The sequence below is a fragment of the Gymnodraco acuticeps genome, unplaced genomic scaffold, assembly GCF_902827175.1.
Source record: "Gymnodraco acuticeps unplaced genomic scaffold, fGymAcu1.1, whole genome shotgun sequence".
Lineage (NCBI taxonomy): Eukaryota > Metazoa > Chordata > Actinopteri > Perciformes > Bathydraconidae > Gymnodraco > Gymnodraco acuticeps.
Window position 1 is genome coordinate 235,001 of NW_022992054.1, and position 27,716 is coordinate 262,716.

Here is a 27,716-nt window from a genome sequence, read left to right on the forward strand (position 1 = left end):
AGATGTGCCTACTACTCACGGTCGTAATGAGCCTAGGGCTGTTATTACGCACTGTGTGAATAGCACTGCACACACCTCCGCTCATTCCTCAGCAGGTTTGAGCGTGAACGCGCCTCAATGTCCAGTTTACGAGCCTTCTCCCAAACAGAGACAGGATGAGAGCCGGTGTGAGATGCAGCGTGTGGAGGCCCACTCGCAGCTTTTCGGTCCGGGCCCCTCTTGGGTTGCTTCGCGGGCAACGGTGGTGAGGGCTCTGACGTGGCTCGTCACCATGACAACCACAGCACATCCAAAACATCGTCGTGCGCTCTCAGAGTATTATTCAGAGTGGCGACGCATGTGTTCGATGGACAGATGGATAATAATAAGCAGCAAGGCCCACCGGGTAAGCCGGCTGCCTCTAACCTGTCGGTTATAGGCAGCATGGCTCACTGCATAACCGGCTGTCTTTAAAAACCTATTGGTTTTTAAGCAGCTCGGACAGCTCTCCTCCGGCGCGTCACACCCCGCGGGGCGGTGACAGCCCTCTCCGTGATGCAGCTGTTAGGTATGATATCAGCTGGTCACGTGGTGATCCCCCTGGGTCTCCTTCACAGTGAGGAGACTCCAGAGGTGGTTTATTCGCCTGCGTATCGACCCTGTGCGTCAGAGGAGATGCATGGTGTACATTCCTCCTTCCGTGGGTTTGGATTTAACCCACTGGAAAAATCTCCACGACGTCAGTGGGGTGCCCCTGAGCAGAGTGACGTCACACACCGCAGTGTTCACAGATGCATCTCTCGCAGGCTGAGGAACGTGCATGTGGCAGGCAGTGGGGGGACAGTGGCCGGGTCATATGTCTCTCCATATAAACGTGCTGGAATTACTATATGGAAAGTAATCCAGCACTTCGCCCTGTTGCTGTACAATCAACATGTGTTGATTCGAACAGACAACAAAGCAGCGGCGGCCTACATAAATCGCCAGGGAGGTGTTCGATCAGCGCAGCTGCTGAACACACATCCTACACAGCCAAATGGACAATGTTCCGTTTGGTGTGTAGGGAAAAGCCTGGACCCCGTTGGGCCCCCTGCCTCGTGCTGTCGTTCCTCCAGCTGTTGCTGGACAGGAATTGGCTTATAGCACGGTCAAAACATATGCTGCTGCCATTTAATCTTGCCACGTAGATTGGTGTCAGCACGGTGTTTAGTCACCCTCTGACAAAACGTTTTCTACGGGGAGCACAGAGACTCAGATATGTGTGACACGCTTTGGCGCCTCAATGGGTTTTGGCTTTAGTGTTACGCGCACTGAGTAAAGCTCCATTTGAACCTTTAGATCAGGTTCCCCTGAAGTTCTTGTCAGCCAAAGTAGCTCTGCTCTTGGCTCTGACATCAGCTAAAAGGGTGAGTGATTTGTCTGCTCTCTCTGTGGCTCCGTCATGTCTCCAGCTCCAAGGACAGGGGCGGACTGGCCATCTGTAGAATCTGGAGAACCACAGAACGGCCGGCCGTCAAGGTCCGTTGACGGCCGGCCGGCCCTTTAAAAAAAAAAAATAGTTTAACGTCATCATTTAAATTGCACTGACGGCCGACAGAGGGCGCTAATACAGTTGTGTGGTTCTTATCTGTCAAATAATCACACACGAAGAAGAAAAAAGACCGGCCACACGAAGCGAAGGGATTAGACGCCGCGGCAGACAGGGAGAATGAAAAAACATGGATACAAATCAAAGAAAGTGAAAAGAAAAAGGTGGGGCCGAGAAGGCAAGAGAAAAAGTCACTCGCAGGTGAAGCATATCAATGTCGCAAATTGACAGACCTTTTTGGCAGCAGCGCTGCTACAAGCACTATCATCAGCAGCTTAGAACAAGTGCAAGATGATGAAGAGAATGATGAGGGCGCGAGTTCAGATATACAGCCAGCCTCCTGCGTTCATGATGAGGGACAGAGAGTTGAGCTGGTGGAAGAACCATCTCAACTGGCACATACAAGTGCAGAGCAAGAGCAAGAGGTGGGTGAGAATTATCCCTTGAACTCAGTGGCGTTTTCTCCTGGAGGCCAAGGGAAGCCAGGCTTCCCCTGTTTTTTTGGATTGTAGTTATAATTTTAATAAATAAATAAAAACACTTTGTTTAGTTTCGGTAATTATTCTGCCGGCCCGTCTCTCCCCCATTCTCATTGAGTATTTTACAAAGAGTGAAACAGCGCCCCTCTAGATGTTATGGTGAAACAGTAGATTGCACTCTCTGTTGCGAGAGGAGGCTAGCCAAAATTGGCTTCCCTTGTTGAAAAGAAATTGAGGGATTGACCAATCAGATGAGGCTCACTCATGCCTCACAATCCAATCAAATCGCATCAACTTCAGTTCGTACTGTAACTGTCATCACCACCCTTAAAAAGTAGTAAGCAACTGAAGCAATTGCAATTATGGAGGGTGGAGAATTTCATCAAAAAATAATTGTACTAAACTTCTGCTACAGCAGCAACTAAAAATGTAATCTGATGACAGGCCAATGCCCAAACTGGAGCTGTGTACAGAGAGGAAAAAAGGAGCGAATCGGACGTAAAACTTTAAATAATAAACAGCGAATTTCTAACATTTGATATTTCATGTGGCCGGACTGGGTCAGTTTCCAGGGCTGAATTTTAGTCCCAGTCCGCCCCTGTCCAAGGAGATGGCAGCTCAGCTGTTATGCGCCCTAACCCGGCTTTTATGCCAAAGGTGATCACAAGCTCTTTTAGATCGAGAGTGATAACTTTGGATGGCTTCTTTCCTCCTCCTAACACATCAGAGGAGGAAGCCACATCTCATCTCCTCTGTCCCGTGCGCGTGCTGTCATGCTATATTGCACGCATGGCTGCTTTACGCAGCTCGTCTGTTTGTCCATTACAGAGAGCGCTCAGTAGGGCAGCCTCTGTCTGCACAACGCCACACTATGTGAGGCTGTGTCACAGGTGTATGTCTCCTCTGGGGTGGATCCCCCGGAGAACATCAAAGCGCACGGCACCAGAGGATTTTCCTCCTCTACGGCGTTGCACGGAGGAATGACAGTGGAAGACATTTGCACGGCTGCATCTTGGTCTTCCCCTGTTCTTTCATTCATTTTTATTTGAGGGATTTCTCCCATTCCTCTCTTGCCCCTTTCACACCAACGCGTTTTCAGCTCCGGCTCGGAGCTGGAGCCTGAAAAGTACCGTTTTTTCCTGTTCACACCGCAGAGGCGCCGCCTCTTAGCTCCGGAATCCGGTTCACTTCCAGCTCCAAAAAATGGTCGGTCTAGAGGCAAGAGCTTCGGAGCTAAGCGGCGGCGTCGCTTACGTCTCTCTTACGTCGAGGCGGGGGCAGGGGCAGATTTGTCGTTGAAGTATCCGACCTGGAAAACTTTGCAGCCAATCTTATTTGTTACAGTGTACCGTGCACCAGGTCCTTATTCAGAATTCTTATCTGAATTCTCTGAGTTTTTATCAACTTTGGTTCTTAAAACAGATAAAGTAATTATCGTAGGTGACTTTAATATTCATGTTGACGATGATAAAAATAGCCTTACTGTTGCATTAACTCTATATAGATTCTGTTGGTTTTTGTCAGAGTGTAAATAAACCAACCCACTGCTATAATCACACTCTCGACCTTGTTCTGACTTATGGTATTGAAATTGAGCAACTATTAGTCGAACCGCATAATCCTGCTTTATCCGACCATTTCTTAGTAACTTTTGAAGTACTGTTACTAGACTACAAAGCATTAGTCAAAAGCTCCTGCAGCAGAAACCTATCTGTTAGTGCTATGGCCAAATTTAAGGAAGAGATTCCACCAATACTTAACTCGATAGCATGTCTGCATGTAAGGGAGGAAACTTATACAAAATGTACACCACCCCAAATTGATCATGTTGTTGATAGTGCTACAGATGCGCTGCGAATAAAATTAGACTCTGTTGCTCCTTTGAAAAAGAAGAAAATAAAACAACATAGACTAGCTCCATGGCATAATGCCGAAACCCGCAAAATAAAGCAAAAGTCTAGACAACTTGAAAGGATATGGCGTTCTACTAAACTTGAAGAATCTCGTTTAATTTGGCATATTACTCTCAATGAATATAAGAAAGCACTGCGTAAAGCGAGAGCAGCCTACTACTCTTCATTAATAGATGAGAATAAGAATAATGCAAGATTTCTTTTCAGCCACTGTAAGCCAGGCTGACAGAAAGCCACAGCTCGATTGAGCCTTCTATTCCCATAGCACTCAGTAGTAATGATTTTATGTGCTTTTTTAACGATAAAATTGTTACTCTTAGAAACAAAAATTAATGACCTCTTGCCTTTGACCAGTATAGTGTTATCAACAGCTTCCCGGAAACGTAAGTTCTAATATTACACTAGATAGTAAACTAGAATGCTTTTCAGCCATAAACCTTGAACAATTAAATTCAATGATGCCTTCTCTTCTAAAACCATCAACGTGCATGTTAGACCCAATTCCAACTAAGCTGTTGAAGGAAGTTTTTCCATTAATTAGCACTTATTTATTAAATATTATGAATATGTCTTTATTATCAGGCTATGTTCCACAATCATTCAAAGTAGCAGTGATAAAAACCGCTTCTTAAAAAGCACAACCTCGATCCAGAGGTTTTAGCCAACTATAGACCTATTTCTAATCTTCCGTTCCTCTCAAAATTCTTGAGAAAGCGGGTTGCAAAACAGTTGTGTGATTACTTAAAAAACAATGATTTATTTGAAGCTTTTCAGTCTGGCTTTAGAACACATCATAGCACAGAGACAGCTCTGGTTAAAGTCACAAATGACATTCTAATAGCCTCTGACAAGGGACGTGTCTCTATTCTTGTTTTGCTCGATCTCAGTGCTGCATTTGATACTATCGACCATGATATCTTATTGCAAAGACTAGAGCACTTAGTTGGCATACAGGGAACTGCTTTAGACTGGTTTAGGTCCTATCTATCTGAACGCTCTCAGTTTGTACGTGTCAATGATGAATCTTCCACGCAAACCAAAGTTAGCCATGGAGTGCCACAGGGCTCAGTGCTCGGACCTATTTTGTTCACATTATATATGCTTCCGTTAGGCAATATTATAAGGAATCATTCTGTAAACTTTCATTGTTATGCGGATGATACTCAACTATATTTATCAATTCAAGCCTGATGATATTAATCATCTAAATAAATTCAAGACTGCCTTAAGGACTTAAAACGTGGATGACCTTAAACTTTTTGATGTTAAACACGACCAAAAACTGAAGTTTATTGTACTTGGCCCGAAGAATCTACGAAACAAATTATCTAAGGATATACTAACTATGGATGGCATTAATTTGGCCTCCAGTGAGACTGTAAGGAATCTTGGTGTTATATTTGATCAGGATTATCCTTTAACGCCCACATAAAATCAATTTCAAGGACCGCCTACTTCCATCTACGTAACATTGCAAAAATCAGGCATATCTTGCCTCAAAACGATGCAGAGAAACTAGTCCATGCATTTGTTACTTCAAGGCTGGATTATTGTAACTCTTTATTATCAGGGTGTACCAAGAAGTCAGTCAAGTCGCTTCAGCTGATTCAAAATGCTGCGGCTCGTGTACTAACCAGAGTTAGGAAAAGGGACCACATTACTCCTGTTCTGGCTGCCTTACACTGGGCTCCCTATAGAACACAGGATAGAATTTAAAATTCTTCTTCTCGCCTACAAAGGCCCTTAATGGGCAGGCGCCATCTTACCTTAAAGAACTCATTATACCCTACTGTCCTACTAGGGCATTGCGTTCCAAGAATGCAGGGTTGTTGGTTGTTCCTAGAGTCTCTAAAGTACAATGGGAGCCAGAGCCTTTTCTTATCAAGCTCCACATTTGTGGAATCAGCTTCCAGTTTGTGTTCGGGCGGCAGACACCCTATCCGTTTTTAAGAGTGCGCTTAAGACCTTCCTTTTTGATAAAGCTTATAGTTAGGGCTGATTAGATCCAGCCCCTAGTTTTGCTGATATAGGCTTAGTTTGTCGGGGGACATCTTACTTCTTCCTTCTCTCTGTCTATACCTGTGTACTCTCATGTTCCGATTAACCCAGCTTCCCCAAATGTCTTTCTTTTTGGTGTCTATATACGCCGGGATCCGGAGTCATGGATGATCCTGCGCTCCTCTGTCCTGGATCGCGAGCCCTGGATCTTGAGTCGTGGCTGTGGTTCTGGATCATAGGCCCTGGATGGATATCCTCGTGGATTCATCTTCCTATTATACACACATGCATTTCCAAACATTTGGACTACCTATGTTGCAAATGTATTATCTTTTCAATTTACACACGGCATCTATTGCACGTCTGTCCGTCCTGGGAGAGGGATCCCTCCTCTGTTGCTCTCCCTGAGGGTTTCTCCCATTTTTCCCTTTAAACTGTGGGTTTTCTCCGGAAGTTTTTCCTTGTACGATGTGAGGGTCTAAGGACAGAGGGTGTCGTATTGTCATACTGATATTTTGTACAAACTGTAAAGTCCACTGAGACAAATGTAACATTTGTGATATTGGGCTATATAAATAAACATTGATTGATTGATTGACTCTGCACACCGTTTTCATGCATAAAAACCTTCATAACACACAAGGGGACGGGTAATGCATACATTCCAACCTTTCCAAATCCAAAAGAGGTAGGTTTGCGCGCTGCAAATGTGCACGCCCAAATGAGGTAATCAGAAGAAATGGAACCCCAGTAATTACATGTATAAACCATGTATTTAACATATATTGCATCATTTTAAGCATTTTTCAGAAAAAGTGGTAGTTTGGTAAACAGTGACATCAACGACATGTTTGGTCTGTAAAATGCCCGAAAAGTAAAAGAATGGGAGATAAATATCCCAAAGTCTCCACATTGTATTATATTTGTAATGTGTTTCTGGTCCTCTTTCAGTTGAGACAGTGTAGATGAAGGATGTGTCATGATGTAGAACTCTTGTGTGAACATTGGATAAAGCCAGGTTCATATTCTTTTTTCATGTTGTTGACATATTAGAGTCAAAGGTTTGCACAGAGCGAAATATCCTTGTGTTGCGCCATAAATCAGAAAATACTGCATTAAAAAAGTCATTTCCTGCATTTTTCTACTGATAAAGTGTGATATAAATAATGTACAGGCTTTCAGATTGCTGTAGTTCACTAAACAGAGACATTAACGACATGGGAGATAAATATCCCCAAATATCAAAATTGTATTATATTTTGTGTGCGTTTGTGGTCCTCTTTCAGTTGAGACACTGTAGGTGAAGGATGTGTCAGGATGTAAAACTCTTGTGTGAACATTGGATAAAGCCAGGTTCATATTCTTTTTTCATGTTGTTGACATATTAGTCAAAGGTTTGCACAGAGCGAAATATCTTTGTGTTGCGCCATAAATCAGAAAATACTGCATTAAAAAAGTCATTTCCTGCATTTTTCTACTGATAAAGTGTGATATAAATAATGTACAGGCTTTCAGATTGCTGTAGTTCACTAAACAGAGACATTAACGACATGGGAGATAAATATCCCCAAATATCAAAATTGTATTATATTTTGTGTGCGTTTGTGGTCCTCTTTCAGTTGAGACACTGTAGGTGAAGGATGCTTCAGGAAAAGATCAAACACTGGATGTCTTTCAGTCGTCAACATGTGTTTTCGAGACACTGATACTAACGGGGAAACCCTGCAGGACTGAAATGCCTCGTCTCTGTTCCCTTAAACTCATTTGGGAGTGATTACCCATTTCCTGCAGAGGAAAGGCAGCGTTACCCCCGGTCTGCACGTTGTTTCTCTTTCAGAAACACAGAGGACTGTTTGTATGATGGGATCACAGACACGCTGCAAACGGTGTCCGCCAAAAGTCGAGTCCAGTGTCTATGTAGTGTCATTGTTATTTGCTATAGTTTGGGAAGATTGAAAATCGGTAGGGAAAGCCAGCTAAGTCGGTAGGCGGTAGAAACATGTCAAAAGCGGTAGACTACCGCCCAAATCGGTAGGGTTGGCAGGTATGGGTAATAACCGGAAAAGCATGACATGGGACCTTTAAGCATTTCCCCCCCCTGGAGATGATAATACTGTATAAGCATGACATCAATAGTTTCAGAAAGCTACCATAGGAAAAAATGTCTTATGAGTGATCCATGTTTGTGTCCATGTTTGGATGTCCATATTTGTTTGTTTTTTGTGTAACTTTCTTTTACAAGTTTTATTGAAGGCACCACCAGCCGATGTTTTCACACCTCCAGTTGGGTGGGATGGGAATATGGGTTGCTTAAAAGAAGACAATGTATTAAATGTTTTTAAATCTACTCTTAAAGGGAGGCAATGCTCATGACACGCATTTTTGAATAATCATCATCCGATAAAACAGACCAGTCTCTGCCAGTCTTTTTTTTTTTTAATCCGATGAGGTTATCAGTGATTTTAAACTGATTAATTACCGAAATAACATCAACCCTGTGGGCGGCGCCATTTTGACGAGTCACATGACTTATTTTACCGGAAGTGACGTGAAATATGCCTCATTGTATCGCGAAACATTGCCACAATTCGGATAGGAACAATCCACGGAATGCTCGGTTCCATCTATTGCCAACGGGTAAGCGTAGGAAGTACGTTCGGAGGCAGTGGCTAGCGAAATGTGCTTGGCCCGAACCGAAAGATCCACAGGCGCATGTAGCGAACATTTCAAGTTTCCGGACGACTACTCTGAGAGTATGATTAAACATAAAATGGGATTTATTAATCAACCATTACTTAATGGGGATGCAGTGCACTGCCAATGCCAGCCAGCGTAAGCACCTTACGCAGCAGACTTTAATTATTGTTTACTATGTAAGGAAGCAGGAATTGCAGGACCCAGAGCGCACGGAGCACAGAGCGGACAGCAGATAACGGAATTGCAGTTTTATTGCTTATAGATTATCAGAACATTTCAAAGGGGACACAGTCACATTGGATATTAACCTATGGATTAACTACATCATCATTGTTATCGTTTTAATGCCATTGAAGACCAGTTTAGACCAGGCAAAGACGAAGGTAAGCCATGTTAGCCTAGCGCATGTTAGTAGCTAGCGCCACTTGTTTTGATGTACGTTTTTGTTGATAACGTCGCGAGTTTGTATCTTTCAGTGTTGAGGTGAGCACCGTTAGATTCTGTGTCTTTACGATCATAAACGATGTGTTGGATGTGCAGCTAGGATAAGTAATAAGGGAGCTAGGAGTGATTTTCGGTGCAGTAATAGGTTAACATTTTTCACTCTGGGCTAATTCAGAGGCTCACTGTTAGCATTGTGTTTTTTTTTTTAAGAAAACAATTAAAAAGATCAGTTAAATTAGTTTTTTTCCCGTTATATGGATATAAAATATTCATAGTTTATAAAATATTAAGGTTCCTTAGACGTTGTTTCCTGCAAATGACACGATTTCGGCCCCGGAACCGGGTCCGTGGGGCCTAAGAGGATAACAGAGTATGTTTTTTATTTTTTTTACAGTTGTATTTGGATGGAATGAATACCTATAGTGATAATTCAAAGTAAGTCCGCCTGGACTTTATTTTTCTAAACTTCTTCCTCGGCTGAGGAGTCCGAACTCAAATACTCCGCCATGTTTTCGTCATGTGTTTACAAAATGAACGCATAGATGACGTCACGACCTAGTTTTTCGGATCATGTGACTACTGAAAATGGCCAAAATGGCAGCTGCCTGACGGAATATACAGGTTTTGATAAAAAACAGCTATAAAATCATTATTTACCGGGGAATATCTATATTTCTTCAGGGTATGGTTTAAACATAATGTTTAACTAAATACTGAAGTTTTGATTAACTATCTAATGACTGGAGCCTTCCTTTAAGACACACTTCTTCTGCCTGGCCTTCTAGTCAGAGTACGACTCCTGACTTTTCCCTGTGTTTTTTATATATCTGTTGTAATTTATTGTCTTTTATTGTGATTGTAGTAATGTGTTTTTATTACATGTACAGCACTTTGGCTCGACCAAAAATCGCTTTTAAATGTGCTTTATAAATAAAACTTGATTTGATTGAAAAGTGAAAAAAAGTGAAGCCGATGGAAAAACAACTCCATGCTCACTAAGGTTTGTGATACAGTGGCGCACATGGGCCGTATAGGCAATTCCCTCTCTCACCTCATGCTCGCCCTCTCAGCTTCCCTGCAGCAGGATGCTCTCAGCACTTCCTCTACCAGCCTCAGTGACGCCTCATTACAAGCGTTTGCTCTGATGTCTAGAGAGCTTGGGCGGCTGATGTCCACTCTCGTCCAGACTCGTCGCCAGGTTTGGCTGGCACAGTCACCCTTGTCAGAGGCATGTAGGAGGACTCTCTGTGCTGTCCCAGTGGAGCCGGGGGAGCGGTTTGGTTCAGCTGCCTTACAGGTGCTCGAACGGACTGTCCAAGCTAGTCAGACCAGGCAACAGTTCTCAGCTCTTCGCAGAGACATGCCCCCCCCCCACATGCCTCCCCCCCCTGGTAGGCCTAGATCCATCCCACCCACCAGCTCACCCCGGTGCCCACTATGGGCCTCAGCCTCCCACGAGGGGGCCGGCCCACTACCCTGCTAACTCGCCCCCAAGGCAGCCTCTGCACCCGGTGCCTAACCGTCGCCCCCCCAGAGCCTCCAGAGGCCAGGGGGCAAGGTACTGAGGGTCTGGGGCCGGCTGTCGGTTATTTCTTCCAGCAGCAGGGTGCAATCGAGCCTGTGGACTGTCTCACAGCCCATTAGGCTTCTACTCGACATACTTCCTGGTAAGGAAGAAAGGCGGTGGACTTCGCCCAATCCTCGATCTGAGGGGACTCAATAAGTTCCTAAAGATTTTACCTTTCCATATGCTGAGCACAGCGGACGTTCTTCTTACCGTTGCCAGGGGGGAATGGTTCACGTCCGTTGGCTTGAAGGATGCTTATTTTCATGTGCCTATTGTGCCTCATCACAGGCAGTTTCTTCGCTTTGCCTTCAGAGGCCGGCATTTCCAGTTCAGGGTGCTCCCATTCAGACTCTCCCTCTCCCCAAGGGTGTTCACCAGGTGTGTCACGGCAGCCCTCTCACCCTTGCAGTCTCAGGGTATGAAGATTCTGCCATACTTAGACGACTGGTTGATTTGTGCACAATCCCGGTTGCAGTCGACCCAGGACACGGCTCTCCTCTCTCAAATCAGGGTGTCACAACAGTGCCTCTCCACTCTATCCCCATGGAGGGAGAGGTCGTATATGTCAAGGGGCGTGGCCATGGGCTCTGTCCCTTTCCGCAGAGAGACCGTTACGACGGATGCCAGCCTCTCGGGATGGGGTGCTGTGTGGCAAAACAGGACATCGCGTGGGCAGTGGTCTGCTCAGGACTGCACAGAACACATCAACGTGCTAGAGCTACGAGCTGTGCACCTAGCACTCAGGCACTTCCTGCCATACCTGTGGGGGAGGCATGTGCTTGTCCGCTCGGACAACACTACAACAGTGTATCACATAAACCACCAGGGAGGCACCAAATCTGCACGCTTGCTAGAGGTGTCCCAGACTCTCCTGACCAGGGCAGCTCCTTGCCTGGCCAGCCTATGGTCAATGTATCTGCCCGGAGAGCAGAACCAAGTCGCCGACTTCCTCTCCCGTCACAAGCCTCCACCGGGGGAGTGGCGGCTTCATCCAGGTGCCAGCATCTGGGGTCACTTCGGCAGTGCAAGGGTAGATCTTGGCCTCGAAGATGTCGACCGACTGCCCCCTATGGTTCTCCTTGACGGAGAAGACCAGCCCTTTGGGTCAGGACGCCCTGGCTCATCCATGGCCAAGGTGTCTTCTCTATGCCTATCTACCCCTTCCTCTGATCCTACCAACACTCCTCAGAGTGCTTTATCAGGGCCACAGGCTTCTTCTGGTGGCCCCTTTCTGGCCAGCCAGGACTTGGATCTCCCTAGTGCACAGTCTGTTGCGGGACGCCTTGGCGTCTCCCCAACAGGAAGGACCTCTTGTCTCAGCTGGAGGGTCGGATGTGGCACCCCGACCCCTGTCGCCTCGAGCTGTGGGTCTGGCCACTGGAGGGCCCGACCTGCTGCTGAGCGACTGCATAGAGCCTGTCAGGAGGACTATTCTCAATGCAAGGGCACCATCTACTCGTAGACAGTACGAAAACAGGTGGAAACTGTTTTCTGACTGGTGCCAAGGGCAAAATGAGGACCCAGTACATTGCATGTACAGTGCAACGACGGCCACACGTCCCGCTACCGTCTCATATATCAGCTCAACACGCAAGGGTTGACAACAACACAGTGGGGAGCCATAGGCTGGTATCCCTCTTCTTAAGGGGAGCTCTGAGGCTTCACCCCCCGAACGTCCCAAGGGCTCCTACATGGGACCTGCCCTTGGTGCTGGATGCCCTATGCTCGCCTCCCTTTGAACCCTTGTTACAGGCAGAACTGAGGTGGCTCTCAGCCAAGACTGCTTTCCTTCTTGCCATCACCTCAGCAAAGCACGTCAGCAAGCTTCAGGCCTTGTCCGTGAACAGCTCGTGTCTGAGGTGGAACTGAGATGGCTCAGGTGTCACCTTATGGCCGAATACAGCGTTCCTCTCTAAGGTGCTAGCACGCTCTCATTTTAAATCGGCCTATCTACCTGGCACGGTTTGATCCCCCATCAGGAGAGGGGGAAGAGAGGTCAATACTCTTATGCCCGGTGCAGGCCCTTAGAGCTTATGTCCAGACTACCGCAGGCATACGTCAGTCTGAACAGCTCTTTCTGTGTTACGGTGGTCCTAGAAGGGGCTGTGCGCTCTCAAAGCAGCGCTTGTCCCACTGAATCGTGGACGTCATTGCCCAGGCATACAAGGCGAATGACCGTCCCTTGCCACCCAGATTAAAGTGCCACTCTACCAGGAGTGTGCCCCTGAAGGACATATATGTGCCGCGGCCACATTGGCATCCCCGAGCACATTTGCCAGATACTACAGAGTGAATGTTGCCGCCCCTCACCCGTTGGGTGTGGTCCTCCTGCAGAGTCCACCTAGGCCATCCCTATAGGGTAAGTGCTCAGACTTTCTCGTGACTCTGTTGATATAAGTCATCCAGTGCTAAGCACTAAGGATGAAATAGAACGATAGTTACGTATGTAACTACGGTTCTATGAATCCTGGATGACTCGGAATCTCGTGTTCCCGCAAGAAGATTCCATAGGACTGAACTCGTTGACAACACCGGAATGTATGCCTTCCGGGGTCATACGAGGTCACACGTGACTTTGTTGATATAAATATTCGACCTGCGCATACGCGAGACAGAAGATATCCACTGCTAAGCACTGCCTCTGGCCGTCATCCAGGATTCATAGAACCGTAGTGACATATGTAACTATCGGTTTATTTTTAAAGTGTTATGTATTTTTTTACTTCCTGTCTCTGTTTACCCTCCTGTTTGATCACCTGATTGTCTTCACCTGGTGCCTTTGTGTTTTGCCTTCCCTCCCCAGCTGTGTCTTGTTCTCGTCATTAGTCTATGTATTTAAGATCTTGTTTTCTGTTGGTGTTTGTTGGATATTTGAGTTTTACACAAGGGAGAGTTCTGGTCTGTTTGATGTATATCTTTTGAACCTTGTTTAAGTGTAATTTTCAGTTAATTAAAAATGAACAAGGTGCTCTTGCACGTACTCAGGGAGACTAATGGCGCGTTTCCACTGCAGCGGGTAGCTCGCTTTAAGCGTGCCGAGCCGTGCGGGGCCCGTTTTTGGTTGCGCTTCCACTTGGCCTAGTTTTGGCCCGGGGCTACTTTTTAACCTTTTTTCTGGCCTGACTAAATCGTGGTTCTAGGGCCAGGAACAACCAGGCTGAGTCGGGCTGAGTATGCTAAACTAGAGAGAGAATCGCTGGCAAGGGGGCTACAACTACAACAAGATGAACATATTTGACCGTGATTTAATTGTAATACACGTTTCAAAATGATGCCGAAGTCACAACATACTAATACCGGTTAGTAAAAACCATGAATTAATGCTTTGACAAGTCTGCAGACAGACAGCAGGCGAAAAACCCTTTTAAAATGCGTGTTTTCTAAATGGAGCTTGGCTAAGCTAACGTTATATATGCTCCGACCGTCCACACTCACAGCAACGGCCTATACAGACATAAATAAACCAGCGACTGTATTCTCCATGACACAGGCAGTCTGTGGTTTGTACTTGTTTAACTTTTGTCTAGTTTCTGAACAGATATGAAGAGCTGTGAGCTCTGAGTGCTAAGAGCTAACGGCTGTGTTGTTTTTTGGGGCGCTCATTGAAGATGACGTCACGGCTCCGCCTACACTGCGTTACTATAGTAACTACCCCAGTTCCTAAACTGTAATGGAAGCGCAGCATTAAAGTGAGCAGGGCCTAATAAGGCCTAACCAAACCGAGCGAGGCCGAGCGAGGCCTGCAGTGGAAACGCGCCATAACATTCACACACACTCACACACAAAATTGGGGTCAAGTTTATTGCCCAAGAACACATTGACAACCGTCCTTTTGTAAGAAGACCACTCTACCTCACAGCCACAGTCACAGACAGTTCGCATGGTATGCTATAGGTCAGGGCTACCTAATGACTGGCGGGTCGAGACCACTCTCTTGTCAGTCTTTGGGTGTGGTAAGTGTTTTTGTGTTAGAATTTTAAATCTTACACAGGTATTTTCATTTCAAGAAAGTTCATTCTAACATTTTGGTCCCCTAGATAAAGTCTTGAGCAGCCATTGGTTTCTCCACCGAGCCCTTAAGCCATTGTTGGTTCTATAAAATCAAGATTGCAACAGTCAAAATGCCAAATATATGGTTTCAAAACTGAAGACCACAAACCTTCAACACTTCAACACTTCAACACTTCAACACTTCAACACTTTCTATGGTGACAATGTTTCTTTAACAATGTGCCACTGCAAATATTCTTCATTTTGTGGAAAATCCTTGCTATTCCTAATATCTTAGAGAGCTGCTGCTGCTGTGCAGAGGTCATCCCACGCCCAAGCATAGGAGGAAGTCCCCTCTAGAGCTCTTCCTCCCATGGCCTGATATCTAAACCATCCTTCTGTCAATACAGCCGAGGAGACATTTGGTCAGTAGCTCAGTGAGTCAGGAGCAAATGACTGAATCATCTGTTGGAGACATTCAGTTTAACCAAGTTATGCCAGCCTTCAGGAATAGACTAAAGTAGATCATTTCTGGATAGTGTTTCAATTCAGTTGGGCTTTTAAATATTGTCAAATATACTTTTTCAACTATACTTTCTTCTTGGTTTATAGTAAATGTATTTTAAAAGTTCAAAAGCTGTTTTCATCAAATCACTTCAATTCAATATATTCAGGGATTTTCTGCTGCAGCCTTGGTCTCTTATGATCTGTTGCTAATAGTACCCATCCCATATTTCTGGTCACAGTTGCACGTGCATGACATCACTTTAAAGTATTGTCATGCACATTCCCCTTGGGAAATCTAGGAAAATAGAATGTATCTGCTCCAAAGGGCAAACTTGAAAAAACATGGCATAATCTGGTGCAATATAGAAACAAATAAAATGTTCCCAGGCTGTAGACTGCAAGTCTGATATAATATAAAACACACAATGCACACGTTTATGCTGTAATGGCAGTCAAAATAGTGGTTGATGGACATTGTTGTCCTTAAGGGTCTTGATGTCTGTATTTTGCAATATTGATGTAGTTGTAGACATGTTACAAAGTTGGGGTTGAACTTCCAAAATTAAATGATCAACAACAACAATGTCAAACCCTTGCAATTTGGATGCTAGGATGCTAACATTTGGAAGGGAAAATAAAAACCTGACCGTATACATCTATTGTCTCTAAATAAAGTCTCTAAATCGACATAATCTATTGTTATTTGTCTTCACTGGATATTATGGATAAATATGAAATACAAGTAATGGACAACAATATACATCTAGACCTAAATATATAGACAGTTTTGAACATTATAAAAGTTAGTAACTATGTTTCATAAATTCCGATCCCAAAATAAATCAGTTTGATCAGTTTGAACCCTGACCCTCAAAAAGTGAAGGGACACATGAGCGCGTCCTGAAGCCAGCAGGCACCACACAGGATGCCCTCTGTGGGTTTGTTGAGAGCAGATATCTGTGATTTCAGAACATACCCCAGTCTGTCCTCCTCCTTCTTCCTCAGGTCGAAATCTCGCTGGACGACTTCCCAAACATGTCTGGCCTCCTCGTCTGTGAGCTTGGAGAGATCCAGCTTCTTGCCTGCTGTGGTGCCAGTCATGATGGTGATGCTGAGCCTGGGAGCTGGCAGCCTGTGCTGGGCTACATGTGGGCAATAATAGAAATGCAATAAGCTGTTTGGAAATGTGAACAATGTAAAAGTGTTAAGTGAGGAGAAAGCAACATGAACATGAGCTTGCATGAATCCTCGTTTTTTTATAGTGAAAACACTACAAACTTTACAAATAGGTCACCAACAAATGTAGTTTTTTGCAATTTTTGCATCGTTGCATCGTTAGACTGACACCAATCATCACTCGTGTCATGTCTCGGAAACTAATCATGAAAGTTTATTCTTTAAATTAGTTTCGTCATGTCCCTTTGTTCTGTGCCCTCTGTCTTATTGTGAAAAGTAATTCTCCCTCTCGTTTCAGGACTCCATGCTCCCCGCCCCTTTGTGTCTCCTGTGTTCGTGATTGTTTACCCCGCCCTGATTGTTTCCACCTGTGTCCCTCACCTTGTGTATATATTGTTTTAGTCCCCACCTGTCCAGTGCCAGTTCGTTATCATTCATGACTACATTCAAGCCTGCTCCATGGTCGTATTCCATTTTCATGCTCCTGGGGGGTATACTACGAAGCAGGATTTTCGCTTAGCCGGCTAAATTCAGGGAAAACTCCGGCTTTCCGGTCCTACGAAGCTGGTTCTCTTTTTAGCAGGCTAGATCTCCATGGTAACTTATGCTTAGCGGCTAACCTGGTAGGTTGCAGGCTAACTCAGTGAAAGCACTGCCTGCTGACCAATCAGAGCTCAGTGTGTGGAGTTTAAAGCGATCAAGTCATATTACAGGAGAAAGGAAATACAGAAAAGCTGCCGTCGCAGGAAAGACGGCCGGCAAAAATCACTGACTGTGTGAACGTGAACATTAATAGAATATCAGCTCCATCTTCAGAGCAATCTGACTATTATAACATTAGCGTTAAGAAAGCTTACTTAAATATCTGCCACAACATAAGTAACATTAAGTAACATTAAGTACAGTCCGCGCCCCGGCATATCACATCATAATATATCATATATTTCCTTATCTGAGTCAGCTGAGCCGTATCAGGCCGTGCAACACTCACAGTGTCACATACTGTATGCAGAATATTATTTTAAGCAACACATTAAGTTGACGAAACACTCGAGACAAATGTAATTAAAGTCAGATCGTGTTTTAGACGGGGCAGTGATATCATAAACCTGCGTTAATGTACGCATTCAAACACTTATTTTACCAGCTGTATTCACCTTGCAGGTGCAGCTCTGTGGCTTTGATCCTGGATCAAGTGTTTAAGTCATGGATGTTTAAAGTTTAACTTCTTCATATGTCTAATATTATAGTTGACTTTTCATTCAGGAAGTATGACGCTGCGCTGTCAGTATGCTTCTCCATGTTTGTGATTGGTCGAATGCTCCAAATACCACCCCTTTCATATGAACGCGCACCTAGCTAGATAGGACACGGCTGGCTTGAGCGATCCACTTGATAACCCGCGTCGTAGTACCGTTTAGCGAGAGCGCGTATGTTTTGGATTAGCCCAGTGGTTCTCAAACTTTTTCTGTCAGGCCCCCCCTTTGGAGAAAAAAAAAAGTCCGGCCCCCCCAACACAGATAGTCAGGCTCAGTGGCGGCGCCAGAGATTTATTTTGAGGGTGCTGTGGGGTAGCTTGACGTTTCATAGAGGGTGCTCAAACATTTAGGGTTTCCCATTAATGTACCGGTCGCTACAGTGGAACTTTCTACTGCAACAATCCCCACGCACATACACAGTGCGACTGTTACAATGAAGGCTCGATAATCAGCTCACGGCATATACGTGTAAGCAGGGGTCAAGTGCTATTTTTACAGGTGGTGTGTGGACCTCACATAGGGGGGTCCGGGGGCATGCTCCCCCGGGAAGATTTATTTTTAAATATTGAAGTTGAAAGCATCAATCTGGTGCACTTTGACAGCAAAATGAAGAGATCTATGGATACCTCTCTCAACACCCATATGAAACAGAACTGTTAACAGATTTACTTTTTCTTTATGGATATTTTACAAATCACCCTTTTAAACTTTATTATTTTTTTAATGTCATATAGTATTTCATACCTGTTTTTCATTTATTCTCTTATTTTTGTATAACTATAATGATCATATAAACGTGTGCCTCAGAAATAATTGTTTACATTAATGGTGACCAAAATATTTGAGACCCACTGAGATAACACTGAGAGTCCTTTAGCTCACTGAGCCTCTCAGTCTGACAGGAGAGGACTCTCCTCCACTTTGTTGTTGAAAAAACTCCTTATATCTGTTAGCGTAGCTCGCTAGCACTAGAAGCTAACAACAACGATCTCCAGTACCGGTGCGCTCTCTCTCTCTCTCTGAGAGTACGAGAGAGAGAGAGAGAGAGTAGCTATTAGAGCTACTCTCTCTTCTCTCAGCTCTCTCTCTCTCTCTCTCTCTCTCTCTCTCTCTCTCTCTCTCTCTCTGTCTGTCTGTGTGTGTGTGTCTCTCTCTCTCTCTCTCTCTCTCGCACACACACACACACACACACACACACACACACACACACACACACACACACACACACACACACACACACACACACACACACACACACACACACACACAACACACCACACAGAGCCAAGCTTTAATGAAACACAGAGACCCAGACGTAATAGTACTGCATCATATTATTTTCGAATCAATAATTTTTAAAATTATGATTTTTTTTTTTTTAATCTTTTTTTTTTTTAGAACCATTTTTCCTCCTGGTCTCTCGCGCCCCCCCCCCCCCCCTGGCATGCCTCTGCGCCCCCCAGGGGGGGCGCGCCCCCCACTTTGAGAACCACTGGATTAGGCCAACCGGCTAACTCAAACATATCCAGGTTAGGTTGAACCAGCTTCGTAGTACAGGCCCCTGATGATTGCTATTAGTTTTTCCTCGAAAGAGTGATTTTGTGTTTCCCTGTTTTGTTACTGTGCTAAAGTCCAAGTCTTTATTTTTGAATACCACCTGAGTCTGAGTCTGAGTTGTGCATTTGAGTTCATGCCTCTGAGTTCACCCCTTGACAACTCGTTGGTCAGCAATAGTCGTCTAATGTTCATGGTTCTGTGTGACAAGGGTTTGGAAATATATATTTGTTGCACTGATCAAGAGAGGAGGAATTATCTTTCTTAGCTGTAATATTTTACCTTTGAACTGTTCAACATTGCAGAAAGAATGTTTAGCAACACCTTATCAAATGTTAACAGTAAATATGTCCTTGTCTACAGTTTTGCTATGCTAACAGTACCTGACACAGCTGGGCCTGCTCTCTACAACACTGTGCGAGACATTACATTATTTTATGTATAAAATAGCTTGTGTGTTTGCAGGTCATTCTCAAGCTGTCAGTAAACATCCAATTCATTAATTTTACTTTTTCCAATTGAGTGAGTCTTTGAGGCTGCTGTTTTCTCAAAACAAAACAGACCAGAATAACCGTCTTGATGTCACGATCTGTCTGTGTTGTGTTTTGTCTTGTTTAGATCTGTCTTTGGTTTCCTGTCTGTGTGTTCCCTCCTACCTGATTACGTTCACCTGGTGCCCTGTGTTTTCTCCTCCCTCCTCACCTGTCTCTTGTTTCTTTGATTAGTCCTGTGTGCTTTAGGTTTGTTTTTTCCTGTTAGTCTTTGTGAGATCCTTGTTTGTTTCTGATTGTGTTCACGGGGAAGAATTCTGTATTTTTCTTGTAGCCTTTAAATAAAGGTATTTACTGTTAAATCTGTGTTTGGGTCCTGCCTGCTTTGCTCAACCCTGACACTTGATCATGGATCAGTTATGAGCGTTGGTCTAGATGAGTCCTGGGATCTGGGAAGGTTTGGCCCAGTTCAACCATCACACTGCTGCGGGACTTTAATCCAGTCTGTGCTAACTGGAGCAGGCCCAAATCATTTCACATGGTCCCGCTTCACAATGTATGCTCCCACACAATGGAAGCTAAACACTCTTTTTCATAATGAATAATCAGCAATGGGATGCTCAGGAAAGGCATATAATTGTCTTGTTTACTACAGGCCTTAAAATACTGGAGTGGACGAGTGATAGCATAATCAGATTTCTGCTTATGCAATTGGGCACTAATGGTAAAAACAAGCATGCAAGTTTAACAAAGAAACATTCACATCTAAATGGTACACTCCAAGAAGGACATTGTGCTCATCCAGCTTTATAAAATAGTACTTACTACTTTCCCACCGTTCAATCCTTATATTTGAATAGCCAAGGCATACAGAAAGCTCGACATGTATTTGCTTAGCGGGTGTGAGCAACTTGGTATCTTTGTCTATGTTCTCATAATGCTCCCCCAACACAACACTTAGAATATCTTCTATGTCATTATTTTAGTCTTTATTCCTCAGCGTGTAAAAATCCTAAGTGTATAGCCCGTTTACTGAAGTATGGTGTTTGAAATTACATTTTGATGCACACATATATAACACGCCGCATAGAAAATAATTCCTTTTGTTTGCAAAAGGAAGGTTAGGCTTTTAAACAGGTGTGTAGACACACAAACCTGCCACAGTTTACTATGTGGTTTACTATATAGGTTAAAAAAGAACAGTATAGATGACTAAACACTTTTCTTCTAGTCCTGACCACCTTACATGCTCCCATGTGCAGTTTTGCAGATAGAATGACAACATTTCTTTTTGGCATTTTTGGCCTTTTCTTCAAAAACGATGCATTATTTGTCTCTCTAATTTCACACCAGACCACTTTCAGACTTAGTTTGGTCACATAATGTAATGAGAATATTGTTGCACATTGACAGTTAACGAAGCAGAAATCCAAAAAAAGAAACAAAAAGCAGAAAATAAGTCAATTAAAACAAGAAACAACCACATGTAGGCAATAATACAATTGTTTTTCTCCTAACAACATTGGGAGATCAATGTGTGTAAATATGTCTTACCTTGGTGTTGTGAGAGGAGCTGCAGGCAGTATTTCCTCCGAAGGCAGAGCACACTGGCTGGAGGGCAAACTAAGTAGCAGACAGCAATGCTAATCACATGTCCAGTTAACCAGGAGGGAGAAAGGCAGGGACACAAGCCTCCTCTCCGCCTTCCTCCACTCACTGCAAAGGTCCGGGCTCATTGAGAGTGGTATTAAATACATGGTGTTGAATATGGAATTATGCTGGAAAAAACAAAACAAAAACTAAATCAATTGCTTTGGATGCAATTCTTTTGGGCATGTCCTCTGTATTAAAGAGTTCAGTGGTCATGAGGTTATGTGGAGGCCAATTGGGCTTTAGTCCTCAGTCACATGTCATGGATCTTGTTATAGAAGAGTTTTGAGGGATCACATTGTAACAATCTAAAGTCTTCATATCAACTTTCATTTCTTGTAGGGCAAAACAATTGCAAGGCTTTAATGTGTAATGTTACAGCAGCAGCATCGGAATGCATGTCTATCTCTGTTAATAATCAATGTTGGTTTAAGGGTACTACGTGGGATAATATAGTTTTAAGAATGTTATTTGCACATTGGGTGGGTCAACATATTTCTTCGAGAGGGATCAGGTTCCATAGATACACATTACAACTTGGAGAAAAAGTTCCTATTATTTCTATGTGCTGAGCCATTAGAGTTCCTTTAATGTGATGTGAGTGCAGAGTCTACAAGAAAACCTCCAATCCATTGTGACTTAATTATCTCCTCTCATAAACAAAAGGATGCTATCCCACATTCTCCCCTCTAAAAAATAGTTGATTTAAGCCATGTGACCTGTGCAGCAGTTAAATGTCCTTGTTTGCTCCACCATGCCAGGCATAAATCTGTGGATTATATAAATATGAAAACAGTCTTTGGAAAGGATGAGTCACCCCGGTTTTCTTTTTTGCTTGTATACGTTTGTGTTAATCTGGGGCCCTACTATGCTTTTTGAGGTTTTCCCTCTCCTGTAGTGTGTTCTATAGGTTTCTATGCATATAACTGGTCTGCAAAGGCTGAACCCCCCCCCACTATGTAACACTTGCGCTTCTATTGGCTAGCACTCCAACACATTGTACGTGATAGGCTAAGGGGCGGGACATCTCTAATCACAACAGAGCTGGCCAGCTAACCAATCAGAGCAGACTGGGCTCTGGTTTCAGACAGAGGGTGAAAAGAGGTGCTGCAGCACAGGCAGAATGAGAATAATAAAGAGCTTTTTGAACATTAAAGCATGGAAACATGTCTCAGCAGAGACACTACATACTGATATACACCTGAACATCAGCAGGAGAGGACTCTTTAAAGTAGAGACACTACATACTGATATACACCTGAACATCAGCAGGAGAGGACTCTTTAAAGTAGAGACACTACATACTGATATACACCTGAACATCAGCAGGAGAGGACTCTTTAAAGTAGAGACACTACATACTGATATACACCCTGAACATCAGCAGGAGAGGACTCTTTAAAGTAGAGACACTACATACTGATATACACCTGAACATCAGCAGGAGAGGACTCTTTAAAGTAGAGACACTACATACTGATATACACCTGAACATCAGCAGGAGAGGACTCTTTAAAGTAGAGACACTACATACTGATATACACCTGAACATCAGCAGGAGAGGACTCTTTAAAGAAGAGACACTACATACTGATATACACCTGAACATCAGCAGGAGAGGACTCTTTAAAGTAGAGACACTACATACTGATATACACCTGAACATCAGCAGGAGGGGACTCTTTAAAGTAGAGACACTACATACTGATATACACCTGAACATGAGCAGGAGAGGACTCTTTAAAGTAGAGACACTACATACTGATATACGCCTGAACATCAGCAGGAGAGGACTCTTTAAAGTAGAGACACTACATACTGATATACACCTGCACATCAGCAGGAGAGGACTCTTTAAAGTAGAGACACTACATACTGATATACACCTGAACATCAGCAGGAGAGGACTCTTTAAAGTAAAGACACTAGATACTGATATACACCTGAACATCAGCAGAAGAGGACTCTTTAAAGTAGAGACACTACATAGTGATATACACCTGAACATCAGCAGGAGAGGACTCTTTAAAGTAGAGACATTACATACTGATATACACCTGAACATCAGCAGGAGAGGACTCTTTAAAGTAGAGACACTACATACTGATATACACCTGAACATCAGCAGGAGGGGACTCTTTAAAGTAGAGACACTACATACTGATATACACCTGAACATCAGCAGGAGAGGACTCTTTAAAGTAGAGACACTACATACTGATATACACCTGAACATCAGCAGGAGAGGACTCTTTAAAGTAGAGACACTACATACTGATATACACCTGAACATCAGCAGGAGAGGACTCTTTAAAGTAGAGACACTACATACTGATATACACCTGAACATCAGCAGGAGAGGACTCTTTAAATTCTGGTGTGTGAATCTGTACAGTAGTTATTTTATTCAGCCACAACAAAGGCTGGGTTGGTACTCTGGGCAGGGTCCAGCTGACTGAAGTAACCTTTGACATATTTTGAAACTTATATTTCAATTATTTGTTATCTTTTTGTACACAATGTTCATGCATAGAACATCTCATTTTAAGGTGCACCTTACAAAGACGTCTTGATCAGCTCCTAGTACTTCACAGTTTTGAATAAAGTCAAAGATGAATCTTGATTGGGCCGAATTTGACCCCGAGTCACCCACAACATTGCTCCTGGGTCTTCCCAGACCCAAACACCAAATTATACATAATTTTTTAGAGACCTTCAGACTTGGCTAAAATTGTCAAAATCAGATTAGTAGTGTTTATATAGCTGTTGTGGAGGATATCATGAAGCTTGTGCCGATAAAAAAAACTTGAGCGTAGTTATTATATAATTTTAACTTGAAACGGTTCACGGGAGACTCAAACACAACATAAGGTTAAGCTAAACTCTATCACCATGTTAGCATCATCAATATGTACACTAACTAACATACTAGCTAACATACTAATTAGCACTAAGCATAAAGTGATCCATTTTCAGTTATTCAGTAATAAGTCAATAAAGTAGAATTAGTATTACCTTTGTCCTGATGATGGTGCTAGATTAAAAGTTAAAGGATCATTGCCATCTTATAAATACTCAAAGTCACACATTCCTTATGGTGGCGCTAGGGCCACCTTAATGCACGGGCTGACCTGGGCTGAAGCCCAGGGGCCTACGGAGATCGGGGCCTATCATGAGCCAATTTTTTATTTTATTTCGGGTGTTTTTTTTAACATTTTAAATAAACAAAGTCTTGGCTTTCAGAATATGAAACTTTTATTTCCAAAATCACACGATAAATACATTTTTGAAGCTTGTAAAGGGAAGAAGACAGCTCTCCCTCGCCACTCTGCTGTTCCACAGTGCCGCTTCCCTTCCCTCCGCTGACATTATTAATGTAAGGCATATACAGTTGTGACGGAGTGGATCACATGAGTGACTCACTCCGCCACTGACAGCCGACAACACACACGCACACACAACACACCAAACATTTCGGAGAAAAGACGGAGCTGCATCACTTCCATGTTTTAAATTCCTAAAAATGAACCATGCAATTTCTTATTTATTTTTACTTTTGTTAATTATGGGGAATGACGGTTAAGAGGTAGTTAACCTGTGTATGTTTGGTGCAGATAGTTTCCTCATGTTGGAGGAAATTACATTTATGTTGACAATGTGGTTTGGAGTTGATTGTGTCACCTGTTGACGGTGAGCCTGTGGGAGGGGCCATGGGTTCAAAAGGGACGGTGTTGGTTCCTTTTGGGGGCGGACTGTGTCACTCGGGGAATGTTGCAGAGAAGGCAACAGCTGGGACGTGTTCGAGAGATCGTTGCAGAGAAGGCAACAGCTGAACACGTTTACTCTCCGGGAATTATGGACGGTCTGATTTGGACGTTTTTTTAGTTTTTCTAACTTGTGCTGGTTCGCTATTTTTTTGTTGTTGCTGAAAATAAAGTTTTGGAGCTTACCCAACCGACTAGGCCAGTGTTTTCGGACGGACAATTTGAACCCCGTCACATATGGTGTCAGAAGTGGGATGGCTAGTCGGAGGAAGCTGGGCGGCGTTGCGGAGCGGCGAACGGGACTACGATCAGCAGCAGGAGGAGAGCGCGGCTGCCGGGTCGGAGCGGGACATGGGAGACGGAGGACGAGGATGAGAACGGGTCCTGGGTGGGCCCAACGGCTCCTGCGGCCTCAGGGTCGGCCAGTGGACCAGGGCGAGAGGGGTTCCTGTTGACGGAGCTCCGGGACCTACGAACTTCTGTGCCGGTTGGTGATCTGTTTCTTCGGTCGGACTCCGATGGCCGGCCTGATCGGCCGGCACCTGGGTGGAGGCACTGTGCGGAGATTCCACAGTGTCAGTGCGGTGAGAACATTGTGAAGTGTTTGTTGCGGTTTGGACGCATTGCCAAAGCGTGGAGGTGGCTGATTGCCTTTCCAGGTTGCCGCACATCGCCAACCTTGGGGAGGGAGAGGATAATGTGACGGAGCGGATCACATGAGTGACTCACTCCGCCACTGACAGCCGACAACACACACGCACACACAACACACCAAACATTTCGGAGAAAATACGGAGCTGCATCACTTCCATGTTTTAAATTCCTAAAAATGAACCATGCAATTTCTTATTTATTTTTACTTTTGTTAATTATGGGGAATGACGGTTAAGAGGTAGTTAACCTGTGTATGTTTGGTGCAGATAGTTTCCTCATGTTGGAGGAAATTACATTTATGTTGACAATGTGGTTTGGAGTTGATTGTGTCATCTGTTGACGGTGAGCCTGTGGGAGGGGCCATGGGTTCAAAAGGGACGGTGTTGGTTCCTTTTGGGGGCGGACTGTGTCACTCGGGGAATGTTGCAGAGAAGGCAACAGCTGGGACGTGTTCGACAGATCGTTGCAGAGAAGGCAACAGCTGAACACGTTTACTCTCCGGGAATTATGGACGGTCTGATTTGGACGTTTTTTTTAGTTTTTCTAACTTGTGCTGGTTCGCTATTTTTTTGTTCTTGCTGAAAATAAAGTTTTGGAGCTTACCCAACCGACTAGGCCAGTGTTTTCGGACGGACAATTTGAACCCCGTCACAACAGTAATCATAGATAACACGGCAGGGTCCGTTACAGTTTGTTTTCATCTGATTTCAAATAAACAAAGTCTTGGCTTTCAGAATATTAAACTTGTTTCGGCAAATTCAGATGATAAATACAACTTTGAAGCTTGTAACGGCATAATTACAAGCGGAGAACGGAGTAACTTGAAACAGCCGGTGTTTCTCGTGAGTTTTCCCCAGGAAACAAACACAAATGCAAAAATACACACACACACACACACGCGTATACACGCACACACATACGTATACACGCACACACACACACACACACACACTCATGAGCTTCCCCCAGACCGATAATCCAAACGAAAATATCTTCCCTCCATACTATTTTGATCATTTGCTCCGCTAATCAATCAGATCGATGGATTCCAGAGATTTTTCTCAAAAATGTTGACTCCGTAACAGTCAGTGGGCACCACTTAACAGCCAATCAGAATGAGAATATGCTTCACATGTGATTTATTCAAATTGCGAGTGATTGAGTGACAGATGAAGGTTGTTTAGGAGAAAATGTCGGAGAAGAAAAAGTTTGAGAGTGGCGCTCGCAAAAGGAAATTGTTGAGGGAAAAGGAGTTTCGAGATAAGCAGCTATTACAAAAAATGCAGAAGTTTACAGGTTATTTTAAACCTGTAGGCTAGGATGAGGAGGAAGGACAGATTAGTTCTGTACCGAGCGGCAGCGGTGCCGGTGTCGGTACCATATGTGTTCGGGGTCCGTCTCTTAACAATGACGTCATGACGTCACGCATTTTGATTGGCTGTACGGTAATTTACCGGTAATTTCGATGTATATTTCCATTGAAAATGCTAACCGCTAGCCGCAAAGCTAGCATCGCAGCCACTGCTCCGTTTTCGGAGAATTTGCACACGTTTTTCCCAAACATTTTCACACGCTAGGAGTATGGGAGTACTTCCATTCGCTTCGTCTTGGTCTAGATGTGATTTGATGTGTCGTGTGTCCCCCAAAAATAACAATCGACAGTGTAAACATAATTATGTAAATAACCCAATTTGTGTTCTGTGAAACGGAAAAGGATTTTACATTGTTTTTGTTACTTTCGTTGCAGTGTCTTAAATGTAATTTAGGTTAACTTCCTGTTTGAAGTTGTTGCTATGGAAACAACATGACGGAGAAAAAAGTAATATCTTCTACATATAATAACAGACAAAGTAAAGAATGAAGTGTAGGCTATGTTTAAATGTTCGGAATTTGACCGTGTCCTCTTGAGTTGCCGTACAGCCACTGCTCCGTTTTCGGAGACTTTGCACACGTTTTTCACAAACATTTTCACACGCTAGGAGTATGGGAGTACTTCCACTCGCTTC

The 27,716-nt window shown here is 43.9% G+C and overlaps 1 protein-coding gene across 4 annotated transcripts in view; it reads right to left on the minus strand.

Moving 5' to 3' along the window:
• The window catches only part of mlphb (melanophilin b), a 76,581-nt gene extending 55,234 nt beyond the window's left edge, over positions 1–21,347 (minus strand). For all 4 annotated transcript variants that reach the window (XM_034202145.1, XM_034202144.1, XM_034202142.1 and 1 more), the window contains exons 1-2: positions 21,197–21,347; positions 16,139–16,304 (exon numbers count right to left, since the gene is read on the minus strand). In XM_034202145.1, the coding sequence (XP_034058036.1) occupies positions 16,139–16,263 (125 nt within the window). In that variant the 5' untranslated portion in view covers positions 16,264–16,304; positions 21,197–21,347. The remainder of the gene's footprint in view (positions 1–16,138; positions 16,305–21,196) is intronic.
• Between the last annotated feature and the right edge of the window lie 6,369 nt (positions 21,348–27,716).